This window comes from Cervus elaphus, chromosome 8 (assembly GCF_910594005.1).
Source record: "Cervus elaphus chromosome 8, mCerEla1.1, whole genome shotgun sequence".
NCBI classification, from domain to species: domain Eukaryota; kingdom Metazoa; phylum Chordata; class Mammalia; order Artiodactyla; family Cervidae; genus Cervus; species Cervus elaphus.
The window spans coordinates 7,609,710-7,632,570 of record NC_057822.1 but is presented as its reverse complement, the minus strand read 5'-3'; the positions used below and the strand labels follow the sequence as shown (position 1 = coordinate 7,632,570).

The 22,861-nt window shown below is 42.0% G+C and overlaps 1 protein-coding gene across 3 annotated transcripts in view; it reads right to left on the bottom strand.

Moving 5' to 3' along the window:
• Positions 1 to 22,109, bottom strand: part of RCAN3 (RCAN family member 3) — a 42,963-nt gene extending 20,854 nt beyond the window's left edge. Inside the window, exons 1-2 of one of the 3 annotated variants that reach the window (XM_043909253.1) lie at positions 21,963 to 22,109; positions 9,024 to 9,278 (exon numbers count right to left, since the gene is read on the bottom strand). In XM_043909253.1, the coding sequence (XP_043765188.1) occupies positions 9,024 to 9,218 (195 nt within the window). In that variant the 5' untranslated portion in view covers positions 9,219 to 9,278; positions 21,963 to 22,109. Of the gene's footprint in view, positions 1 to 9,023; positions 9,279 to 11,723; positions 11,847 to 17,747; positions 18,034 to 21,962 lie in introns of those variants that run through there. The other 2 variants (XM_043909252.1, XM_043909254.1) reach the window with 2 other exon arrangements.
• Between the last annotated feature and the right edge of the window lie 752 nt (positions 22,110 to 22,861).

Genomic DNA, 22,861 nt, shown 5'->3' with positions numbered 1-22,861 from the left:
AATTCATTTGAATCAGTTCTAATGAAATGGATGAAACTGGAGCCCATTATGCAGAGTGAAGTAAGCCAGAAAGATAAAGAACATTACAGCATACTAACACATATATATGGAATTTAGAAAGATGGTAATGATAACCCTGTATGCAAAACAGAAAAAGAGATGTACAGAACAGACTTTTGGACTCTGTGGGAGAAGGCAAGGGTGGGATGTTTCAAGAGAACAGCATTGAAACATGTATATTATCTATGGTGAAACAGATCACCAGCCCAGGTTGGATGCATGAGACAAGTGCTCGGGCCTGGTGCACTGGGAAGACCCAAAGGGATGGGGTGGAGAGGGAGGTGGGAGGGGCGATCGGGATGGGGAATACATGTAACTCCATGGCTGATTCATGTCAATGTGAGACAAAACCCACTACAATATTGTAAAGTAATTAACCTCCAACTAATAAAAATAAATGAAAAAAAAATTTAAAAAAAAAGAAAGCCTATTTTTCTTCACAGTACTTGTATTATCTGAACTTCTGATTCACTTATTTGTATGTTAAATATTTTCCTCTTCTAATGTTCCATTGGAGCTGGAGCTTCATTGTGTCCACCACTGTCTCCCTAGAACCTTTAACCATGACTGGTACAACGCTCAATAAACACTTACTGAATACACAATTTAAGGTCAGCCGTACAGTCTGTAAACCAATGGTCTCTAAGAACGTGACAGCTAACCTGACTCTTCAGTGATCTCTTAATATGCTTGATAGTTAGGATAACTAAATTCCAAACTAAATGATCTAAGATACTTTTTAACTCTTGTTTTTGAGACAAAGTATTCACAAGGGAAGCTACAAATATAATAGAAGATAAATGAAGATAGCTTCTTCATTTCAAAATCTTACATTTGAAAATTCCTAAATGTTCTATCTAATATGGGGCAGCAGAGGACCCAGCACTAGTCCAGGAGCTTTGCTTCTGGTCCACAACAATGTTTGGTACAGAAATTGAGAGGAAGTGTCTAGGAACACTATAGAAAGTTTGCACTGCTATAATATTCTTACTGCATTTTATAAATCTGTGATAGTCTGGGGGAAAACCTGGTCCTTCACAAAGCAATACATTTGAGAAGCTTTTATCTACAGTTTATGCAAAAGCATGTTAAAAGGAATAAAAATGTTAACTACCAGACTGGCAAAAATGCTTAATTCTGAAAAAATAAAGTACTGGTGATGCTACAGAGCAATGGGAACTCTTTTGCATGGCTGGTAGGAATGCAAACTGTTGTAGCTTCACAGACTATTTGACAGTCTCTGCTATGATTGTGAAAAAGTACAACCTGATGAGCCAGCAACATCATTCCTGTTTACATACCCTGAGGAGACTCCCCCACTTCCACTGTGACATACACAGGACACATACAGAACATTCACAACATCACTGTTGCAATAGCAACATCTCAAAAATAACCTAAATGTCCAACATAAGAATGAGTAAATAAATAACGGTATGTTTGTAAACTAGGACAGTATATATAGCAAGGGAAATGGAATATATATTTCAATATGGATTAATCTTATAGATACAACATTGAGAAAAAAATTAATCTAATTATGCCTTTTATATAAAATTAACACAAGAATGAGTAAATAAATAATGGTATATTTGTAAACTAGGACAGTATATATAGCAAGGGAAACAATATATATTTCAATATGGATTAATCTTACAGATACAACATTGAGAAAAAAACAGATCTAACTATGCCTTTTATATAAAATTTAAAAATATAAAATCTTATGTATTTCACTGGTGTTATAGCTTTCAGCATATGGATCCTGCATATACTCCGTTGGATTTAAGCATTTCATGGTGCTATTGTTATGTTTTTAAATTTCAACTTCCCAATGTTGACTGCTGGTAAATGGACATGTGGTTGATTTTATATATTGGCCCTATATCCTACAAACTTCTTAAACTCACTTATTGTTGTGGTTCAGTCACCCAGTCATGTCCGACTCTGTGCGACCCCATGGACTGCAGGATGCCTGTATAAAAGGCCAAACTCACTTATTAGTAGAGTTTTTAAGTGGATTCCTTTCTAAATAGACAATCATGTCAACTGAAAATAGAGCAAAATTTGAAATTTGTATATACACATACATAGAGTATTAAGTGTGAACTAGAAGAAATGCCAATACAGGCATCTGCCAGTTTTTAAAAATTTGTTTTATGCCACTTTGCTTTTACAAAAGACCTGCACTAGTACCTACTTTCTATAACAGAAAAAAGTTCGAGGATTCTTCCTTTTATGAAAAAAAGGTGAAAATCGCATTCAACATCTGTTTTGCAGCAGCTGTCATGGAGGCAGCGTGCCCCGAGTGGTGACAGTGGCTCCACCAAGCTCCTTCCTAGGAAACTACCCTCAGCTTCTCTGCATCAAGCACATTAGCCTGGAACTGGGTCTGTGAGCATCTGTGCCTTACCTTAATTTATTTTGTGCATCTGTTAGCAAGATTGCCCCAAGGAACTGCTTTTCAGCTTTATACCATTTCAGCTTACAGAAGGTTTCATAGGAAAACTACTTTCAGAGAGAGGGGGAAAGTAGACCATTTTGGTCTAAAAATACACCAATTTCATATTCACTGGAAGGACTGATGCTGAAGCTGAAACTCCAATACTTTGGCCACCCGATGAGAAGAGCTGACTCACTGGAAAAGGCCCTGATGCTGGCAAAGACTGAAGGTGGGAGGAGAAGGGGACGATAGAGGATGAGATGGTTGGATGGCATCACCAACGTGATGGACATGAGTTTAAGTAAGCTCCGGGAGTTGGTGATGGACAGGGAGGCCTGGCATGCTGCAGTCCATGGGGTCGCAAAGAGTATAGAGTTCAGGATAATGGTTATCTCTGGGCGATGAGACAAGAGGCTCAACTGTATTAGTAAAATTTTATTTGCTAAATACAGTGGGCCCATGGTTTTTCTTTACATTAGTCTTTACCTTTTCGCACAACCTAGAAACTGCCCCTTTTTGAGAGCTTGAGATAGTGCCTCCGCACAGGAAGAATCACCAAACTTGGAAGTCATTAGCCTGTGTCTTCCCTGGGCTCCCAGGGAAAGTGGAATCCAAGGCAAGGGCACACACAGGAAGCTTGTTTTGGGAAGTGACCCCATGGGATAAGGTTGGAAGAAGGAAGACAGGAAAAGTCTGTCCCCTGTCCAGGTTGTGTTACCAAGCTGGTCACCTTTGTGAGTAACGGGGGCTTGATCCTGCTAGGAGCTCTGGAAGGAGCCAAGGAATTGGAGGCTGGAGAGTCAGAGGAGGGACTTACTCACTGGCTTCAGCCCCCCACTAGCCAAGGATGGCCCTGTCTGCACGGCCAAGCAATTGTGCACAGGCAGCAGAGAAACACTGAGACAAAGGCAAGATGCCCCTGCGCCGTGCGGGATGGCTGCCGCCAGGTTACAGGTGGAGTGCACGCGTGGGCAAACAGGATGCAAAGCGGGGCATGAGAGGTGCCCATATACACATCAGTTCTGTTCAGTTGCTCAGTCATGTCTGACTCTTTGCGACCCCATGGACTGCAGCATGCCAGGCCTCCCTGTCCATCACTAACTCCCAGAACTTACTCAGACTCATGTCCATCGAGTCGGTGATGCCATCCAACCATCTCATCCTCTGTCGTCCCTTCTCCTCCCACCTTCAATCTTTCCTAGCATCAGGGTCTTTTCCAACGAGTCAGTTCTTCACATCAGGCGGCCAGAGTATTGGAGCTTCAGCTTCAGCATCAGTCCTTCCAATGAATATCCAGGACTGATTTCCTCTAGGATTGACAGGTCAGATCTCCTTCAGTCCAAGTGACTCTCAGGAGTCTTCTCCAACACCTTACATACATATGTACACATACACAGTACACGCATGTGTACATATTCTATACATATGTACAAAAGCATACTACAAAGAATAATCAACTCAAGAAAAATGGGGGGTTGCATTTTTTGATTGTGATAAACATAAAATTTACCATTTTAACCATTCTTAAGTGTACAATTCAGAGGCATTAAGTATATTCACACTGTTGTACATAAGCACTATCCACTAGAACGTTTCATCATCCCAAACTGAAACTCTGTACTCATAAACTGTAACTACTAACTCCCTACTTCTCATAGCCCATGGCCGCTACCATTCTACCTTCTGTCTCGTGTAAGTGGAATCATACATTATTTATCCTCTTGTGCCTGGTTTATTTCACTGAGCATTTTTCAAGATTTATCCATGGGATCAGAATTTCATTAGTTTTTAAAGGCTGGATAATATTCCACTGTCTGAATACACTGCATTTTGCTTATTAATTTATTCACTGATGGACATTTGAGTTGTTTCCATTTTTTGCCTATTATGAATAATGCTGCTGTGAACACTGCTGAACACATATATAGTCAAATCTCTACTTTCTTTTGTGTACAAACCCAGGAGCAAAATCATGGGATTGTGTGATAATTCTATGCTTAATTCTTTAAAGAACTGCCATACCATTTTCCACAGCAGTCACAGCATGTTATATTTCCACCAACAATGCACAAAGGTTCCAGTTTATCTATATCCTTGTCAATGCCTGTTTTCTGTTTTTATGATAAGCCATTTTATTGGGTGTGAAGTATCTCATTGTGAAGTTGATTTGCATTTCCCTAATTATTTGTGACGTTGAGCATCTTTCCTGTGGTTATTGGCCATTTATACATCTTCTTTGGAGAAATGTCTATTCAAATCCTTTGCCCAATAATTGGTTGTATATACCCAATTTGGTTTTTGTTGTTGAATTTTAAGAGTTCTTTATATATTCTGGGTATTAATCCCTTATCAGATATATGATTTGAAAACATTTTCTCCCATTGTGTAGGTTGCCTTTTCACTCTATGACTAGTGTCAATTGATGCACACTGTTTTAATTTTGATGAAGTCCTAATGTGTCTGTTTTCTCTTTCTTTTTTTTTTTTTTGCGTCTGTTTTTTCTATTGCTGCCTGTGCTTTTGGTGTCCTACTGGAGAAATTAATGCCAAATCCAATGTCAGGAAGCTTTCCCTCTATGTTTTCTTCTAAGTTTATAACTTTAGCTCTAACCTTTAGGTCTTGAATCCATTTTTAATTAACTTTTGTATACTGTGTAAGGTAAGGGTCCAGCTTCATACTGTGACATGTGAATTTCCAGTTTTCCCAGCATTATTAGTTGAAAAGACTGTCCTTTCCCCGTTGAATGGTCTTGGCATCCTTGTTGAAAATCATTTGACCATATATGCAAGGATTCATTTCTGGACTCTCTGTTCTATTTAACTGGTCAATGTGTCTACCTTTTGGGGGGGGCTTTCTTTTTTTTAATTAATTAATTTTTTAATTGAAGGATAATTGCTTTACAGAATTTTATGGTTTTCTGTCAAACATCAACATGAATCAGCCATAGGTGTACATACGTCCCCTCCCTCTCGAACTTCCCTCCCATTTCCCTCCCCATCCCACCCCTCTAGGTTGAGGCAGAGCCCCTGTTTATCTTTATGCCAATACCATATTGTTCTTTTTTTAACTGAGATACAATTGACATTAGGTACCACATTGCTTTGATTACTATAGCTTTGTATTAAGTTTTGAAATCAGAAAGTGTTTGAGTCCTCCAACTTTGTTCTTTTTCAAAACTGTTTTGGTTATTTGCGGGTCTCCTGAGAGTCTATACATTTTAGGAAGAGTTTTCCTATTTCTGCAGGAAATATCTTTGGGATCTTGATAGTGACTGTGCCAAATCTGTAGATTGCTTTAGGGAGTATTGACACCTTAAAAATATTAAGTATTTCAGTCCACGGATATGAATATCTTTTCATTTATTTGTATTGTTTTTAATTTCTTTCAGCAATATTTTGTAGTTTTCAGTGAATAAGTGAAAAATGGGTTCTAAAAGCAAGCTCAATTACTCTGTTACTCTGGAACTACTGTATAGAAGACTTGAATAGGATTTCTTCTAGCTCTAAACTTCTATGATTCTCTAGTATTTAATCTAGCCTTGAAGTTAACTAAATTTTTACTAATTCTTGGCCAGAATGGTACTACAGATTCAATTAACTATTTACTGAAACTGTTACCTTCCAGGCACTGTTAAAAATACAGTTCACTAAATAGAAACATTCTTCCTTTGAATCTCCATTTTCAATTTCCAGATTTAAAACAAATCAGTTTCCTCAAAAGACTTACTTCTGGACTGAACGTTGTATTAGAACATTCAACAACTGATTAGGAGAATCAGAGGATTTCAGTTAACTTCCAAATATCATTTATTTTTCTTAAGTAATATGTTCTATTCATCTTTAAATGGAGGATATAGAAACCAGATGCTCAACAGGAAGGTTTGTATCATGCATATGATTACACGGACCACAGAGAAATTTGGGCCAGTGTATCTGAAATCACAATTTCAGGTTAAATCTCCTACGTTCAACTGAACCTCACTCAGCTCAGTACGTCTGTCTCTCCATCACAACTCTGTATCACTAATCCTCAACAGATATCTTACAGAGTCCATTCATTCAGCCTAACAGGTGTTGCTCTGTACTAGGCAACTATATTAGATGCTAGGTATCACTGATGAAGAAGCAGGACCAGGAGAGCAAGTAGAGATGTCCTAATATATCCCAACCTTTGTCATTAGAAAAACAAATCCAAAATCGTATGGTAAATAGGTCAGGAGAAACAGTTTCATGTACAAAGGGTAGTGCTTTGAGAACAGACTAATCCAAAAGTTACATGCATTTCTCTATAAAGTCAGGCCCCAGCTGGAGTGCTGCTTTGCATCAACATTTACCAAGATCCCTCAGACACATAGACCTAAAGCAGAAAGGAGAAGCACTCCAATTTCCCCCACCATAAAAACCTAAATTAAATCTTGAAAATCTCTCATGTTCAAATCAGAAGCCTGCTTAATTTTTCCTTATTTTAAGAAAGGGAAAACTGGGATTAAAAACAGCAAGTCAATAACACTGGAATGAATTCCAATCTGTTACGGGAAAATTAGGTACTAAACCTGCAGTGCTCTGGCCTGAGCCGCTGATTAGCTGAGCACATGGAAAAAAGCTAACAACCAGGCTGTTGCAGAAACAGCAGTTATGAGATGAATTTTCCCTTGGCTTATTTTTCTTACAGTTTACTATATTCTTTACTTTTCCTCTGCCACGTCACACAATTTCCAGGAAACACTGGGGAAAATGTAGAGCCACAATCCAGCAACTGAAATAAAGATTCAGCTTCAGATGACAGTGGTCCCTGTGTCACTTGGTTGACCACTCAGAAGAGGGTAGAAGCTCATTCATTCCAACAATTACAAAGTTACACAGAAACAAAAACCTTTTCAAATCAGGAAAAAACTAAAATTCTTTTGAAAATAAGGCATTTAATTGCAATCAGAATTATTCTGCCCATAATCCAAGAGAAGGGTTTTTTATTTTGCTTTGTCTTTTGCACACATGTGGACAACCTGCACAAACAGGTTAGACCAGTAGAAATTAAAGCAAAAGAAGACACTGACAGAAGAAAACTACAAAGGAAACATTTAATTTTCCCTACACTCAGTACTTTCAGGCATCTCTAAAGGCATGAGTATTATATTTTACATCAAATTACTTATCCTCTCCACTGCAGGGCTCTCAAGGCAGAACTATTTAAGTTCCTACTCTATCCCCTGAAGCCACTGGTACAGTGCCTTATACACTCAAGGCATTCAAGTATGTACTGAGTCAAACTATTCATTGTATCAAGTTCTGCTCCACAAGAGTCACCAGAAAGAAAAATACTTGGAAGACATAGATAACAAATTAAAAGAAGCATGGTGGGATTTTGAAACAAAGTCTTAGAACACGCAAAATTTCATACCAATGGCAGAAATATTTTACTTTTGTGTAACTTAAGCTCTACAGGCTTTTGTGAGGCCACCATGGAATGAAACGCACACACATGTTCTCTTTTTTATAGGCAAATAATGAATGAACTAAAGAGTAGCCATCTTTAAAAAAATAAACAAATAAACTCAATCATTTTGCCCTGGGCAGGTTGCAGGAAGTAAAAAAAGAAATACTAAGAACTCTGTTAAAATGAAATCATTGTGCTCATACTCAGTGGCTAAGTCGTGTCTGATTCTTTTGCAACCCTGTGGACTGTAGCGCATCAGGCTCCTCTGTCCATGAGATTTTCCAGGCCAGAAAACTGGAGTGGGTTGCCATTTCCTCCTCCAGGGGATCTTCTCTACCCATGAACTGAACCCACGTCTCCTGCATCTCCAGCACTGGAGGGAGGATCCTTTCCCACTGAGCCACCTGGGAAGCCCCAAATGAAATCATAAACAGTCCTAATTATGTTATTAGCCTCAGAAAAAGGCTTAAAGTAAGTCCTTCCTTTGTGAATTTACTACCAAGTAATAGGAAGCCAAGCTAAAAGTCATTTAGCTTTTCTTTAACCACAAGCTACAAAAATGAATGACTGAGTGAATCAATAGATGAACTTATTAAGACTTCATTCAGCATTCACTATAAACCAGTGCTTCTAATATTCATGGGGTAGGACTGGATTTTAAGCATTTCCTGTCTGTTGCAGACTGATATTCTCACAAAACATAATAAAAATGCCAGCAAGGCTGAAAGTGAAAGTTGCTCAGTCGTGTCCGAATCTTTGAGACCCTATGGGCTGTAGCCGGCCAGGCTCCTCTGTCCATGGAATTCTCCAGGCAAGAATACAGGAGTGGGTTGCCATGCCCTCCTCTAGGGGATCATCCCAACCCAGGGATTGAACCTGTGTCTCCCTCACTGCAGGCAGATCTTTACCTTCTAAGCCACCAGGGAGCCCCAAAATGCCAAAGCAATGTCTAAAGTTTGGTGCACACTTCTCTACCTGCCATGGACCAATAACAAACTTTGCAAATAGGCAGCCATCAGCTGTTTCCCCGAATCCACACACATTCAACACACTACCTAAGACAGAGAAAGGTAGGGTGTATGCCTACCTTCTGCTCCGGCACCTCAAACACTGCTTCATGGACACTGCAAGCAAAAAGTGAGGTAGGCAGGTCACTTAAATCCATCATCTCTTCCAAGTCATCTTCATTTTCACCAAAAACCATCTCTTCTTCCTCTTCATGGTCAGTGCTGCAAAGGTCTGACTGGCTATCATTCCAAGACTTCATAGCGTCCCTCAGCATTTTCCTCTAAAAGCAGGTCTTCTCCGTTTTTAAAGTTCAAAGATGTCTACCAGGCATCAACTGTTTAAAAAAAGAGAAAACAACAACGATATTGAAGGTCCAATAACGTTCCAATCAGTTCTCAAGACAGCAATTCATCAAATGAGGCAATTTTATTCAGGAAAGATCAATCAACATTGAAATCAACTCATCACGGTCCTCAGCAATGAATTCTATATATACTAATTTGATTTGCTTAGCATATTTTACATAAGATATTTCACAGGCAATGACTTATAAAAAAAAAGGCTGGAAGTTTTCTAGTGAAATGAGGTGGTGGGGGGGGGATAATACAAAATGAGATACTATCAACATATACACCAGTTTACAAGCAGGGGGAAGGAAAATGTGAACCAGAACCTCCTTCACATATTTGTTTGGGATTTAAGTCCACAATACTGAAACTTGGCTGAGCAGAAGAAAACCCACACGGATCCACTCACCATCTGCACCCTGAAATATAGCCTGCAATGAGCTGACTTTACCTTTTTTAACCAATCTGTTCTTTTGAATATACTCTCGAAGAACTAAATTACACAGAACCAAAAGCTCTATATAAAGTCAGTCTTTGTTAATATCAGAAATATTTACTACAGACAAAATCTGACATAGAAGACATTTAAAAAATGTCCTTTCTCTGAATGCTTAAAAATATATCATTTTACCAGCATGGAGTGGATGGTGTCCCCCTGTTAAATAATGAACAGTGACTGCCTTATAAGACTGTTTTAACCCATTTTTAGCTCTTCTGATGAACTGAACACAACACCCACCAGGCAGGTGCCTTGACCATAACACATTTCAAGATACTGGAATTTAAGTCATACCTATCAGGCACAGGAAAATTAAATAAGCATGATTATTACTACCTCAATATTATCTAATTTGTGATTTTTCTCTTTTAAAGAACATGAAGTTGCAAATAGATTGCTTACATAGAGTACAATATAAAATGTTAATTATGGGGAAAATAGTGATTTTCCCGTTATTCCACTAAATCAATCAGGAAACGCTAATTCTAAAAAGTAAATCTTCACTTGTTTTTATAAACATTTTCCAAATATATACTGCATGCCAGGTACAGGGAGATATGAGATGAATAAAGCATGGTTCTTACCCTCAAGGAGCTCCCACCCAGCAAGAATTTCTCCTCAACACCACCACCCACCTCAAAAGGATCTTGGCACCAACACATTTTTTTGTTTTCTGTGTGTGTGTGTGTGTGTTTTTAATTTGGCTGCACTGGGTCTTAGCTGCAACATGAGAACTCTTTTTTTTTTTTAATTGGAAGATAACTGCTTTACAATGTTGTGTTGGTTTCTGCCATACAACACCATGAATCAGCCGTAGGTACACATAGGTCCCCTCCCTCTTGAACCTCCGGCCCACCCTGTATCCGATCCCACGCCTCTAGGTTGTCACCGAGCACCTAGTTGAGCTCCCTGAGTTATATAGCAACTTCCCACTAGCTGTCTATTTTGCATATGGTAATATATATGTTCCGACGCTACTCTCAATTCCTCCCTCTTTCTCCTTCCCCCTGCGCCCCCACCCTGTCCACAAGCCTGTTCGCTACGTCTGTGTCTCTATTCCTGCCCTGCAAATAGGTTCATCAGTACCATCTTTCTCGATTCCATATATACGCGTTATTATGTGATATTTTTCTCTGACTTACTCCTTTCTGTATGAAGGCTCTAGGTTCATCCATTCCACTAGAACTGATTCAAATTCATTCCTTTTCACAGCATGTGAACGCTTAGTTGTGGCATGCAGTATCTCGTTCCCTGACCAGGGATCAAACTCGGGTCCCCTGCATTGGGAGTGCAGGCTCTTAACCATGGGCTCCTATACTTTTTTTCCCTTTAAACACAGATTTATTCTCTCACTGTTTTAGAGCTCAGACTTTTTTTTTTCCTCTTTGACTGCCCTGCACTGCATGTAGGATCTTAGTTCCCTGACCAGGAATCAAACCTGTGCCTCGTGCATTAGAAGCACACAGTCCTAACCACTGGACTGCCAGGGAAGTCCTGCCTCCTATAGTTTTAATGCATCTGTCTCCACCCATTCTTTCTTCTTTCTTAGCAAACACACTTCTTCCTGAGTCCCTGCCCCCACCCCGCCCGTCTTGAAAAAAGAAAAATCTTCTATTTGGAGTCTGCCTGCCCCTCAATCCACCTCCCTCTGTCCCTGCTTCCCCTTTTCTAGGGGCGTCCTGGAAAGAGGACTCTCCTTGACTCCCATCACCCCTGAATTCCGGGCAGCTGGACTTCGGCCGCCACCTTCCGGTTGAACCGGCCCCGAATGGCCAGCAGCAGCCTCCTCGGGTTGGCACCTGCCTCCGGGCGGCCCCCGGTCCCACCCGTGCCCCGTGGGATGTCTCTGTGCCCCTGCCTCCCACCGCCCCGTCTCTCCCAGCTCTCCTTCCTCCGCATCTGTCCTCACAGTGGCTCCGCTCTCTCCACTCACCCTTTACAACTCTGTCTCCTTGAGGTTTCAACCCCATCCTCTTCGTCATCTTACTCTTCCTGAGCTTTCATCCACGCCCCAGCATTTAACTACTCCGCCACCAGTGTTTCTCAACTGGTTTCCTGCTTCCCTGTGGTTCACCCGCGTGACACGTGTCTATCAAGACGGTCTCTCGCTTCCGACAATTATTCTTAAGCCAGGAAAGATGTCACTGAAGTGAAGGGGGAAGCAGGATCTTGGGCTCTGGAGGGGATGGTGGTTTGAAAAACAACGTGACCCTGAGAGATTCTAATCTGCCCCCAAGTCCTTCCTGCCTGTGCACACGGAAAATCACAGGTCTGTGTGAGTTACATACCCGGACTCCGCCTCTCTCTCTCCTGAGATCTAGACTTGCAGACTCGTCTTTTTAGCTTTCCACTGAATATGCCTAACTGGGTAGCCCACAGGCACTACAATTGTTCAAAACTTCTTGCAGTAGATTATTGTGCTGGAAATCTCCAATCAGGAAAGGGGCCTGATAGGGCGCACGTGGCATCTCACTGTGACTTTCGTTGTAACCTTTTCTTCAAGACTAAGTTGTGGAGGGTAGTCTGTAGCTTTCACAGCACTTTGCTCATTTCGCTGTTACAGTACTTATGATTGTTTGTTCACAGATCACTCTTAGCTAACAGAGCATGAGTGCCTTTGGACCCCAGTCCCTGGCCCAGTTTCTGGCTCACAGTATATGCTTCGTAAGGATTGCTGAATGAAAGCAGATAGCGCTGTGATACGGCAGCACACACAAAGGAAAATTTCATTCTGCACGAGGATGAAAAACAGCTTCTCGGAAGAGAATTTCAGCAGGAAAAGAATGGGATGCATTCCAGGCGAAGCCAACAGTCCATGGACAAAGGCGGGGAGACAAAAAGGTCAGCAGGCACAAGATATAAGATCTGATGTGGCTGGAGTGGACCACGTTTGATGGTCCGGCAGGAAACACAGTGAGAAAGGTGGGTTGGGCCATGCTGCCTCGAAAGTAGGGTTACAGAGATCCGACATTAAAAGTAGTCAATTCTAGGACTTCCCTGGTGGTCCAGTGGTTAAGAATCCGCCTGCCATTGCAGGGGACACTGATTCGATCCCCAGTCCATGAAGACTCCACATGCCGCAGGGCTACCAACCTTGGGCACCACAACCGCTGAGGCTGCACTGTGGAGCCGGAGCTCCCCAGCTAAAGAAGACAGAACAATGAGCAACCCACACCCCACAACCAGAGAAAGCCTGTGCGCAGCGATGAGAGCCCAGCGCAGACAAAAGTAAATACAAATGTAAGAATTAGCCAATATTAGCATGGTATTGAAGGTTTTAGGCAATTAAACTTCCAGTATCACTAAAAGTGGGCGGTCTTTTTATCTCTTAGCTCTTAGAGACACTAAAGCTTTATTCCCCGCCCCATTAAAAAGAGGCAAGGAAAACACGGTTTGGTTGGAGAGTCAGGGAGCTCTGAATGGCTAGATTTTAAAATTTGAGAAAGTCAAGCTATGTTTGGTAAGATTTTCTATTGGTCTCAAGTACCTTCTTCCAACCTCCAAAAAGAAGAAAAAAAAAAAAAATCAGGGCACAAGAAACAATCCTTCACCTGACTTAAAAGAAAAAATTCTTAGAATGTTACACCTTCATTTCCTGTTTTCTACCTTCATTTCAGGGCAACTTTTTCTTTTGATATAATTTCAAACAGAAAAACTATAAGAATAGTACGAGAAATTCCTGTATACCCTTTTCTCGGAGTTACCAATTACTTACATTTTGACTCATTTTAAAAATCATTCCCTCATTTTTCTATATACACGTTTTTCCCTGGAACCATTGAGATTAAGACAGTATTGCTCCTTTCACTCTCAAATACTTCATTGTATAAGAACAAGATCATTTTCTTGTATAATCCACAGTTCAATTATCAAAACCAAGTACTTTAACAATGATATAACACTGTTACTGAAATCAGAGTCTATTTTCAAGTTTTGCCAGTTATCCCCTATAACTTACATAGGTTATTTTATAGGTATTTCCCCTTCAATTTTTTTAGATAATTGTTAAATCATTTGCCTTTCATCAAAAATTATTTCAATAATCTTTATAGTATTGCTACATTTTCTTCATTTATACATTAGTGTATATTTGATACAGTTTAAAAGGATGGATAAATGAAATCCCATAGTAACTACAAATAAGTCTGAACAATCTTTAAATATTTATCTCAGGAAGATTTGGGCTCGATAATCAGAATTTTCTAGATTTAAACTCTGTCTCCTGCCCCCAGTACTCCTGACCCAGAGATCGAACTCACGTCTCTTACATCCTGCATTGGCAGATGGATACTGCTGCACCACCTGGGAGGCCCACCCCAGTATTCGATGTTAGGTACATTAGTTTGCCTCTTTTTCTGTTTCTTCAACTATAAAATGGGGGTAATAATAATCCTTATCCAATAAGAATATTATAAGTACTAAATCAGAGAATACATATTGGGTGCTCAGAATGATGCTTTGCATATAGTTGGTACTCAATAATTAATTATTTTTACATAGGCACGATCTATGCCAACATATTTTTGGGTGGAAAGGATCCCAATAATATCAGAACCTTTGATGGAAGTGATATTAAAATTACAAAATGAGAAAAATACACACCCAAATGATCTAATGCCAAGCAACAAAAAGGACACAAAAATAAAGCTACAAAAACAAAACTAACACTTTGAATCATTTCAAGAAAACTGTTCAGTCGCAGCTATCAATAAAACCAGCTCCAGGGCAACCACTGGTATGGTGCTATAGTTCCAATGTGAAATCATGTAAAGATTTAAAAACAGAGAGCTAGCTGAAAAAGTCCACAGTGCACTTTTCAAGGACCTCACAAGAACTTTATGTTGTAATTCAGCACATGCAGTATTAGAGACATTATCTTTCACCTGATGGTTCTCTTGCTAAAGGCCTCCTGTGAGATTTTTTTTGGATATAGCTTAAATCAACACTGTCAACCATTTCATAATTTTCTGATATTACAAATGCAGCTAGATGTGAACAGAGATATGATCAGAATCAACCAGTGGAAAAAACAATCTTAGCACATCTGTAAAGAAATCATAAGTTATTTCAGCTGGTACTTAAGAAATAGCTTGATTTTATTAAAAAAAAATTTTACAGAAGTACACTGGAGTCTGTTAACTCTGCTCTGCTGCAACTCCTACAAGACTAGTGTGTCCCTCAATTTCCTAACTCAGGGAAATAGGATCGGAAAGGGCTGGACCAATATCCATCAGCTTTTATAAGCAAAAGTCTGTGGTAATCAGGGTCTAGCATCATCTGCAGCACAACTGTAGCTGTGGCTGGCTTCCAGCAAATTGTTTCCTCATGGAAATATTAAATGAGTGGAAAACTCCAAGTAGCATGACCATCTGCTCAGATACAAGTCTTGTGACAAAAGTAATCATCAAGGGAAAATGTCAAGCACATGAATCTGACTTTGCATTTTAAATTCTGATCGGGAAAAGGTAAATTCCTCTTCCAGGATTAAAAAATAATAATAATTTTTCAAAATAGTATGCTTTTCAACTTGGTGAATATTTAACATACCTTAGCTAGATGCAATTTATTATTTTCTGATGGGATCAATCAATACTGGAAGCAAACAAATATCTCATTTCCAGCTCCACAAGTGCCCTACTGAATAATCTGGGAAAAGTCATCTGGCTTTTTGAGTTACATTTGTCCTCTCAGTATAAAATGAGCAAAATACTCAGAGATGTTGTTGAACTACTAAGTACATTTTTAAAATTTCCATATTATAAGTTTAGACTAAATTCCTTTTTTTTTTTTTTCCCAAAAAAAAGAACCTTCTGGATTGTCAGTGTGAGGGTTTCAAATAGCTATCTTGTAAGTCTGTTATCTTCCACTTCCTTCCCATTCACTACTTGCAGGCAGAAAATCTTACTACTTTCTAGTAGTTGTGGTAAGAAAAAAAAAATGGTGCCACAGTAAAGGCGAAAATTAGATTTTTGAATTTTGTATGTTTCAACGACCTATGCCCTCTTTTCATATGTAATTCAGAAATGGTCCTGTTATAATTACTGAGATGCAGTGAAGTACTTTTCAGCGGGAGAGAGAAATAACAATAACCAACTGACAGAACAAATGAAAGTAACTGGTTTTAAAGAACTGAAGTAGAGATATAAGGACTGATGCTATTTCTTTCACAGCACAGAATTCATTTCCCCTCACTATAAGCTCTACATTTGAGGGGAAAAGTGGAGATCCACTGTCTGACCTCCACCTCCTGTGGTTCTCTGGGTCTAGATAATAAATGGCACTGAACTTTAGAGCTCCCATTATTTCACAGACTTCAGTCTAATGGATTTCCAAATCACACTATTTTTCATGATGCTTTGCTGAAGTCTTTCAACCACTGTATCCTCCAGCACCATACACAATCTGTACTCATTTGTAACCATTAACATGCACATGTTTAAAAGTTTTACAAATGTTATAATTCAACAGTGGAAAAAAAATCTTGCCTTCTCGAAAAGCACTGAAATCTCTTCCCACTCTAAGAAATAAGTTTTGCTAACCCAGTAAAACATAAAGCTGACAGCGTGGCTAAAGAAGGGGAGCTGAGTTCTCAAGCCTTTCACTGTCTTCCTGCATCAAAAGTCAATTTCTAGAAAACCAGTACAAAACCCCCATCAAAAAGCACGACCGTCGCGTGATACACAAACATCTATATTCTGAGTCTCAATATTTTGTGTTTTATAATTTAGTATTTTGAACCACAACTAATGAAACACTCTTAAAATTAATCATTTTAAATCCTGTATAATCACAGCCACAACGATCATGCGTGTGTTCTCCATCGGTTCTGACTCTTTGTGAGCCCATGGACTGTAACCCGCCAGGCTCCTCTGACCATGGGACTTTCCAGGCAAGAATACTGGCGTGGGTTGCCATTTCCTCCTCCAGAGGATCTTCCCGACTCAGGGATCCAACCTGCGTTTCCGGAGTCTCCGGCACGCAGATTCTTTACCAGGGAATCCCTCAATCCATTATCAAATTGTACATGTGAGACTCTATGAAATGCAGAGACTTCCAGGCTTCCGCAGTGGCTCAGCGGTAAAGAATCCGCCTGCCAATGCAGGAGACGTGGGTTCCATCCCAAGGTTGGGAAGATCCCCTGGAGAAGGAAATGGCAACCCACTCCAGTATTCTTGCCTGGAGAATCCCATGGACAGAGGAGCCCGGCAGGCTACAGTCCATGGGGTTACAAAGAGTGGGACACGATTTAGAGACTAAACAACAACAACAGGTAACTTTCAGTAAGACGGAGTTAATACTTTTGAGCACTGCAGTAAAGCATCACGTTAAATAATTCTGTTAGTATCTGCAACACGGATCTGAACTGCTCCGTGCCCTAGACTCCTAATCTCCTGAAGGAGATGATCAGATTTTGCACGGAAGCTGAGACGAAGCAAGCTGAAAACAGACCACTACTGCTCTATCGGCCCAGGCAGCAGAAGGAAGCAGACAGACAAGTTTCAAGAAGTTATCCAACAGGTAATGCGATGGTTACCGACGCATCACTGAGAAAGGAGCAACAACAACAAAGATGGGCTTCCACCTTCTGGTCGCCCCGTTTTACCAACTGCCCCCCTTCTGCGTTCAGGAGCAGGCTGGATCTGTCAGCTTTTCAAAAAGTCAAACAGCTGTTGCGAGACAGATCCCTTCTCTTAGTTGTGTTCTGCAAATACACCACCCCAGAGCTGTCAGAGAAGACCCTGGGCGCGAGAAGGGCTGGACCCGGGAGGCAAAGGCGCAGCATCTCTGGGGTCTGGCGCACAGGAGCGCCCACCCTTCCAGGGCACAGGCGGACTGTTTTGCTTTGGTTTTTTTTTAAACTTTCCACACCCAGTGCACCCCAATCCTCTCCAGAGCCGGGTGCAGAGCCTGCTCGGAGACGCGGGCGCGGGCCCCACCCGGCGAAGCGGAGACTCACCTGCGCGCGTGGTCGCCGCAGCAGGCAGGCAGGTAAGGGAAGGAGAGGCCGGCGCTGCCAGACGGGCTACGCGGGAGCTCGGGAGTCGCAAAGGGTCTGGGCCTCCGGGGAGACACGGCGGGAGGTGGCCGCGGCAGAGTCTGCGGCGCCGGCTGCCGGGCCGCCACGCCCTCGACCCCGGCGCGAGCTACTGCCTGGGCTCGGGGCGCGAGCCGCGACCGGGCAAGCTGGGCGGTCGGCGTCGGGCGCGCGCGCCCGGCCCCGCGCGGCTCAGCCCCACCTCCGGCGAGCGCGCGCGGCGCAGGCGCTTGAGGTCGGCCGCCCAGCGGGGGCGCGCCGGGCCCCGACGCCGACAGGAAGCGGCCACGCCCCTCGCGTGCGGCCGTGTGGGCGGGGCACGGGCGCGCGCACTTGGCTTGCCTGGCCGGGTGTTCTCTTCCGCGGAGAGCTCGGGTGCTCGGGCCGTCACGCTGGGTGGCGGGGGTGTTAAGGTTCCCCCGACGGCTGGACCTTAGGCGAACTTTGCGTCTTGCATCGTGACCAAAAATAGCTTATCTCCCCTTTTTTTAAATCCAGTTTGGCCCCATTATGTCGATGGCAAGAATAATTAGTAGGAATATTACGAACATTTACTGCGAGCCAGTTACTATGTACACTGCACCGCGTGCTTTGCAGTTTTTACCTCATGTAACCTCACAAGCAGCGAACCGAACATTGTTATCCTCCTTTTATAGACGAGATGGGCTTCCAGGGGCTTAATTGCCCGTGGAGAGGCAGCTAGTTAGGTGGGTGGCTGAGCTATAGGTTGCAACGGAGTGCCGTGCCTTATTCTGGGCTCTGAGCCAAGGTGGAATTCTGGCGCCTTCTCACCTGCCTTTCTCTCCCTTCCCTTCTCTCCAGTATGTACAATACTAATAATATTTATATTTCTGATATTTTATTTCTTGTTTGCAAAACACTTTTCATGGCATAGTCTTTCTTGATTCTCCCTGAATTCTCCGGAAACAGTGGGGGCATACTTACGTTTATTTTACAAATAGAAAGACCAAAGGCCTAAGCTGTTCAATAAGTTGTCCAAAGTTACAGTGCCGAGGACTGAGGCTTCCTTTGGCAGGTTATTAAAAAAAATTCCGCCCCCCCTCCCCCCAGGCATCTGAGCCAAGCCTGGCAGGGAGCCTGTGTCTCCTGTTAGTTCACAGAGAGGTAAACAGTGGCACAGAACAGGAAGGGAATTTGTCTGAAGGATGTGAAATTAGAAGAAAACCAGTTTCTGATCTCTCACACATAGCCGCCTCTGAGGCAAAGTGAAGCAAATTGAGGGTCAAAATCAAGGAAACCCTGCTGCTAGGCACTTAGCCTCTGGGTTCAGGGGACAGGAAGAAGGTTTAAGGTGTGTAGAATACATGAACCTAAAGACTCATACAGAATGAAGTAAGTCAGAAAGAGAAAAAGAAATATCGTGTATTAACATATATATGTATGTATGTATGTACGTATGTATGTATATGGACTCTTGCCCTTGAACTGCAAGGAAATCAAACCAATTAATCCTAAAGGACATCAACCCTGAATCCTCACTGGAAGGACTGTGAAGCTGAAGCTCCAATATGGAAAGAGCTGACTCATTGGAAAAGACCCTGATGCTGGGAAAGACTGAAGGCAGGAGGAGAAGGGAACAGAGGATGAGATGGGTGGATGGCATCACCGACTCAGTGGACATGAGTTTGAGCAAGCTCCGGGAGTTGGTGATGGACAGGGAAGCCTGGTGTGCCGCAGTCCATGGGGTCTCAACAAGTCAGACACCACTGAGCGACTGAACTGAAGTGAATGAGAACCTACTGCGAGGCACAGGGAACTCTACTAGTTGCACTGTGGTGACCTAAATTGGGAAGGATATCCAAAAAAGAGGGGATATATGAATAGTTACGGCTGATTCACTTTGCTCGACAGCAGAGGCTGACACAGCAGTGTGAGGCAACTAGATTCCAATGAAAACAAAATAAAAATGAACAAATAATATGTGTAGAATATATGTAATCTCCGTTAGATTTAAACTAAGGAATCACGGTTGCATTATGGTCCCAATCACTCTTAACAATTGACCTGGCACCAGCACAGAGATATGTCCAGGGGATCACCCCTCTAGCTTCCTGTTCATTGCTTCTGATGTTTCTGCTGCTTCCAACCCTGCTGCCTTCTACCCCCTACCAAGTTCTCACTTTCATACACTTAAAAAAAACATCTACTGAGAGCCACTTCATCTGTTACAGTCCCCCTAAGAACTGCAGTTTTTCTTCTCTAAATTTCTCAAACACAGCAACTTCAGCAAAAATTGAGTTTTTAGTTTAAAATGAATTTGGAAACTGCTGCATTCTGTACCGCTGCCTGAGGATCCACTAATGCATCTTACACAGAAATGGCCCTGAGAGATCCTAAAGTAAAAAGACTGGTTTGTTGTTGTTCAGTCACCCAGTCGTGTCCAACTCTTTGTGACCCCACAGACTGCAGCAAGCCAAGCTTCCATGTCCATCACCAGCTCCCAGAGCTTGCTCAAACTCACGTCCATCGAGTCGGTGATGCCATCCAACCATCTCCTCCTCTGTCGTCCCCTTCTCTGCCTGCCTTCGATCTTTCCCAGCATCAGGGTCTTTTCCAATGAGTCAGTTCTTTGCATCAGGGGCCAGAGTATTGGAACTTCAGCATCAGTCCTTCCAATGAATATTCAGGGTTGATTTCCTTTAGGATTGACTGGTTTGATCTCCTTGATGTCCAAGGGGCTCTCAAAAGTCTTCCCCAGCACCACAGTTTGAAGGCATCAGTTCTTCAGCACTCAGCCTTCTTTATGGTCCAACTCTCACGTCCGTACATAACTACTGCAAAAACCATAGCCTTGACTAGAAGGAGCTAGTCAAAGCTAAAAAAGACTGATTTAGCCTTGTTCGACTCAGGGTTTCCCTGAGATATTAGGCCTTGTGCTGAGTACTAGGCTTTTACAAATCTACACTTCAGGAGTTCACAGGTAGGGGAGACAGGTAAGCAAACAACTAACCGCAACACAGTTTTATATACACTACGAGAGACATTTGCAAAGTGCTGACAATGCAGAGGAAGAAGAGAGCAATTCTACCTGAAAACTGAGGGAAGGCTTTGCACTAAGAAGTTATTTGAGGAGGAGTTTTCTAGGTGGAGAATATGGAAAAGGACATTCCCTAGAAATAGTGGCATATTTAGAGATATAAAGGTATGTCTTTGCATTGGTCTTTGGGATAAGTATTAAATATTATTCAAAAGGGCTTTTTTTGCATGTAATAAGCCACCCAAATTGGATTAAACAATAAATGGAATTGATTAACTCATGTAACTCAGAAATGTGGGCTTCAGGCATGGCTGGATCTAGGGGCTTAAAAATATGACATCAGAATTTGATCTCCATTTCTTAACTCTCTTTTCCTTTATGTTGACTTCATTCCCAGACTGTCTTTCTTCAGGAGATGGCAGAATGACTGCTAACAACTTCAAATCATATCCTTACTGGCAGAGAGGTTTTTTTTCCTCCATGCTTTCAATGAAAGTCCCAGAACTGCATTTTGTTGATCTAACGTGGGTTTCTTGTGCATCATTAAGCCACTCTCTTCAGAAAGGGGATCGAATACTCTGACGGCCCAGACCTGGGTCATGTACTAACCTCTAGAGCTAAGGTGTGGTCGTGTGTGCATGCATGCAGGCTCGGTCACTCAGTCATGTGTCTGACTCTTTGTGACCCTATGAACTGTAGCCCACCAGGCTCCTCTGTCCATGGGATTCTCCAAGCAAGAATACTGGAGTGGAGTGCTATTTCTTCCTCCAGGGAATCTCCCTGACCCATGGTGGAACTCACGTCTCCTGCATTGGCAGGTGGATTCTTTACCACTGAGCCACTGGGAAGCCCTTAAGGTGTGATCAGCAGCTCTTAAATCTCTGAGAACTGGGGAAAGGGGGCTTTCTCTGTGACCAAAAATTTTCTTTTGGTCCCTTTATCTACTCTACTTTTTTTCTTCCTGATTTGTGTCTCTGGGGTGACCTGCATACACTGCTTCAATGGGTCCCTTATACTCTGGCTTATCATTGGATTTATCCATAAAAGACATTGGAAGAACTTAGAGAGTTGGGGAAGATGAAATAAGAGTATTATTCCACAGGACTTGCCCTTCGTGTCATTGCAGGCTGGCTACATACCTCCGCTGAGTCTTCTGTCGTGTGCCGCTCTTCACACAGCTCTCGCTCCTGCTTCTGGTTGAGTCTCCCTTCTCTTTTCCTAGGAGTGGTGGTATTAATAGCTCCCTTCTGCTGGCAGCCTTGGGGTTTATCCCATCATTTCTTCCTGTTTCCCTTAACCCTGCCCACACATTTCTACACACCCTTTACCAAACTCAGCTCAGATTAACCTTCTGCTGGAACTTTGACGGTTACACTCACCAAAGATAATTCAAGTTTTTATTACCCAAAGAAAGGGAAATCAGTAAAGATCAGGCACCAGCGATAAGACGGCGATACTGGTTTGGTAGTGTTATTACAATGAGGCAGACCAGAAATGACGGCGGCTTGGACAAGGAAGTGGTAAAAAAATAGTATGTTCTTGGTGATATTTAAAGGCAAAGTTAACAAAATTTAATGATGAATTAATGCAAGTTATGAGCAATAGAGATGGAAGCAGCTAGAAGACACAGGTCTGGAGTCCAAGAGTGGGCTCAGATGAAGCGCAGTGATTTTGGAAGGAGGTGTGCTGGGTAGTTGAAATTATTGACTCATGTGAGATGACCCAGGAGGAGCAGGTGGGAAAAAACACAAAAAGGGCAAAGAGCAGAATCCAAAACAACTTCAGTCTTTACATGGTGAGCAGGGGAAGAGGTGCCATCTTGTAGATATCAACTAGGTTGTGGGTAACTTGAGAGCAAGGATGGAATCTTCCACATCTTTCCTCTTACCATTGTGCCCCCAATGTGTAATAAGTGCTTGTTATGACCGAACTTCATGTGGTTTTACATTTCTAACTGTCACTCCCTCTCCTCTGCATCACTGTGAGGTTTGAGTTACAGGCAGAGAAAAACACAAGAGAGAAATCGATCCCTTGTGAC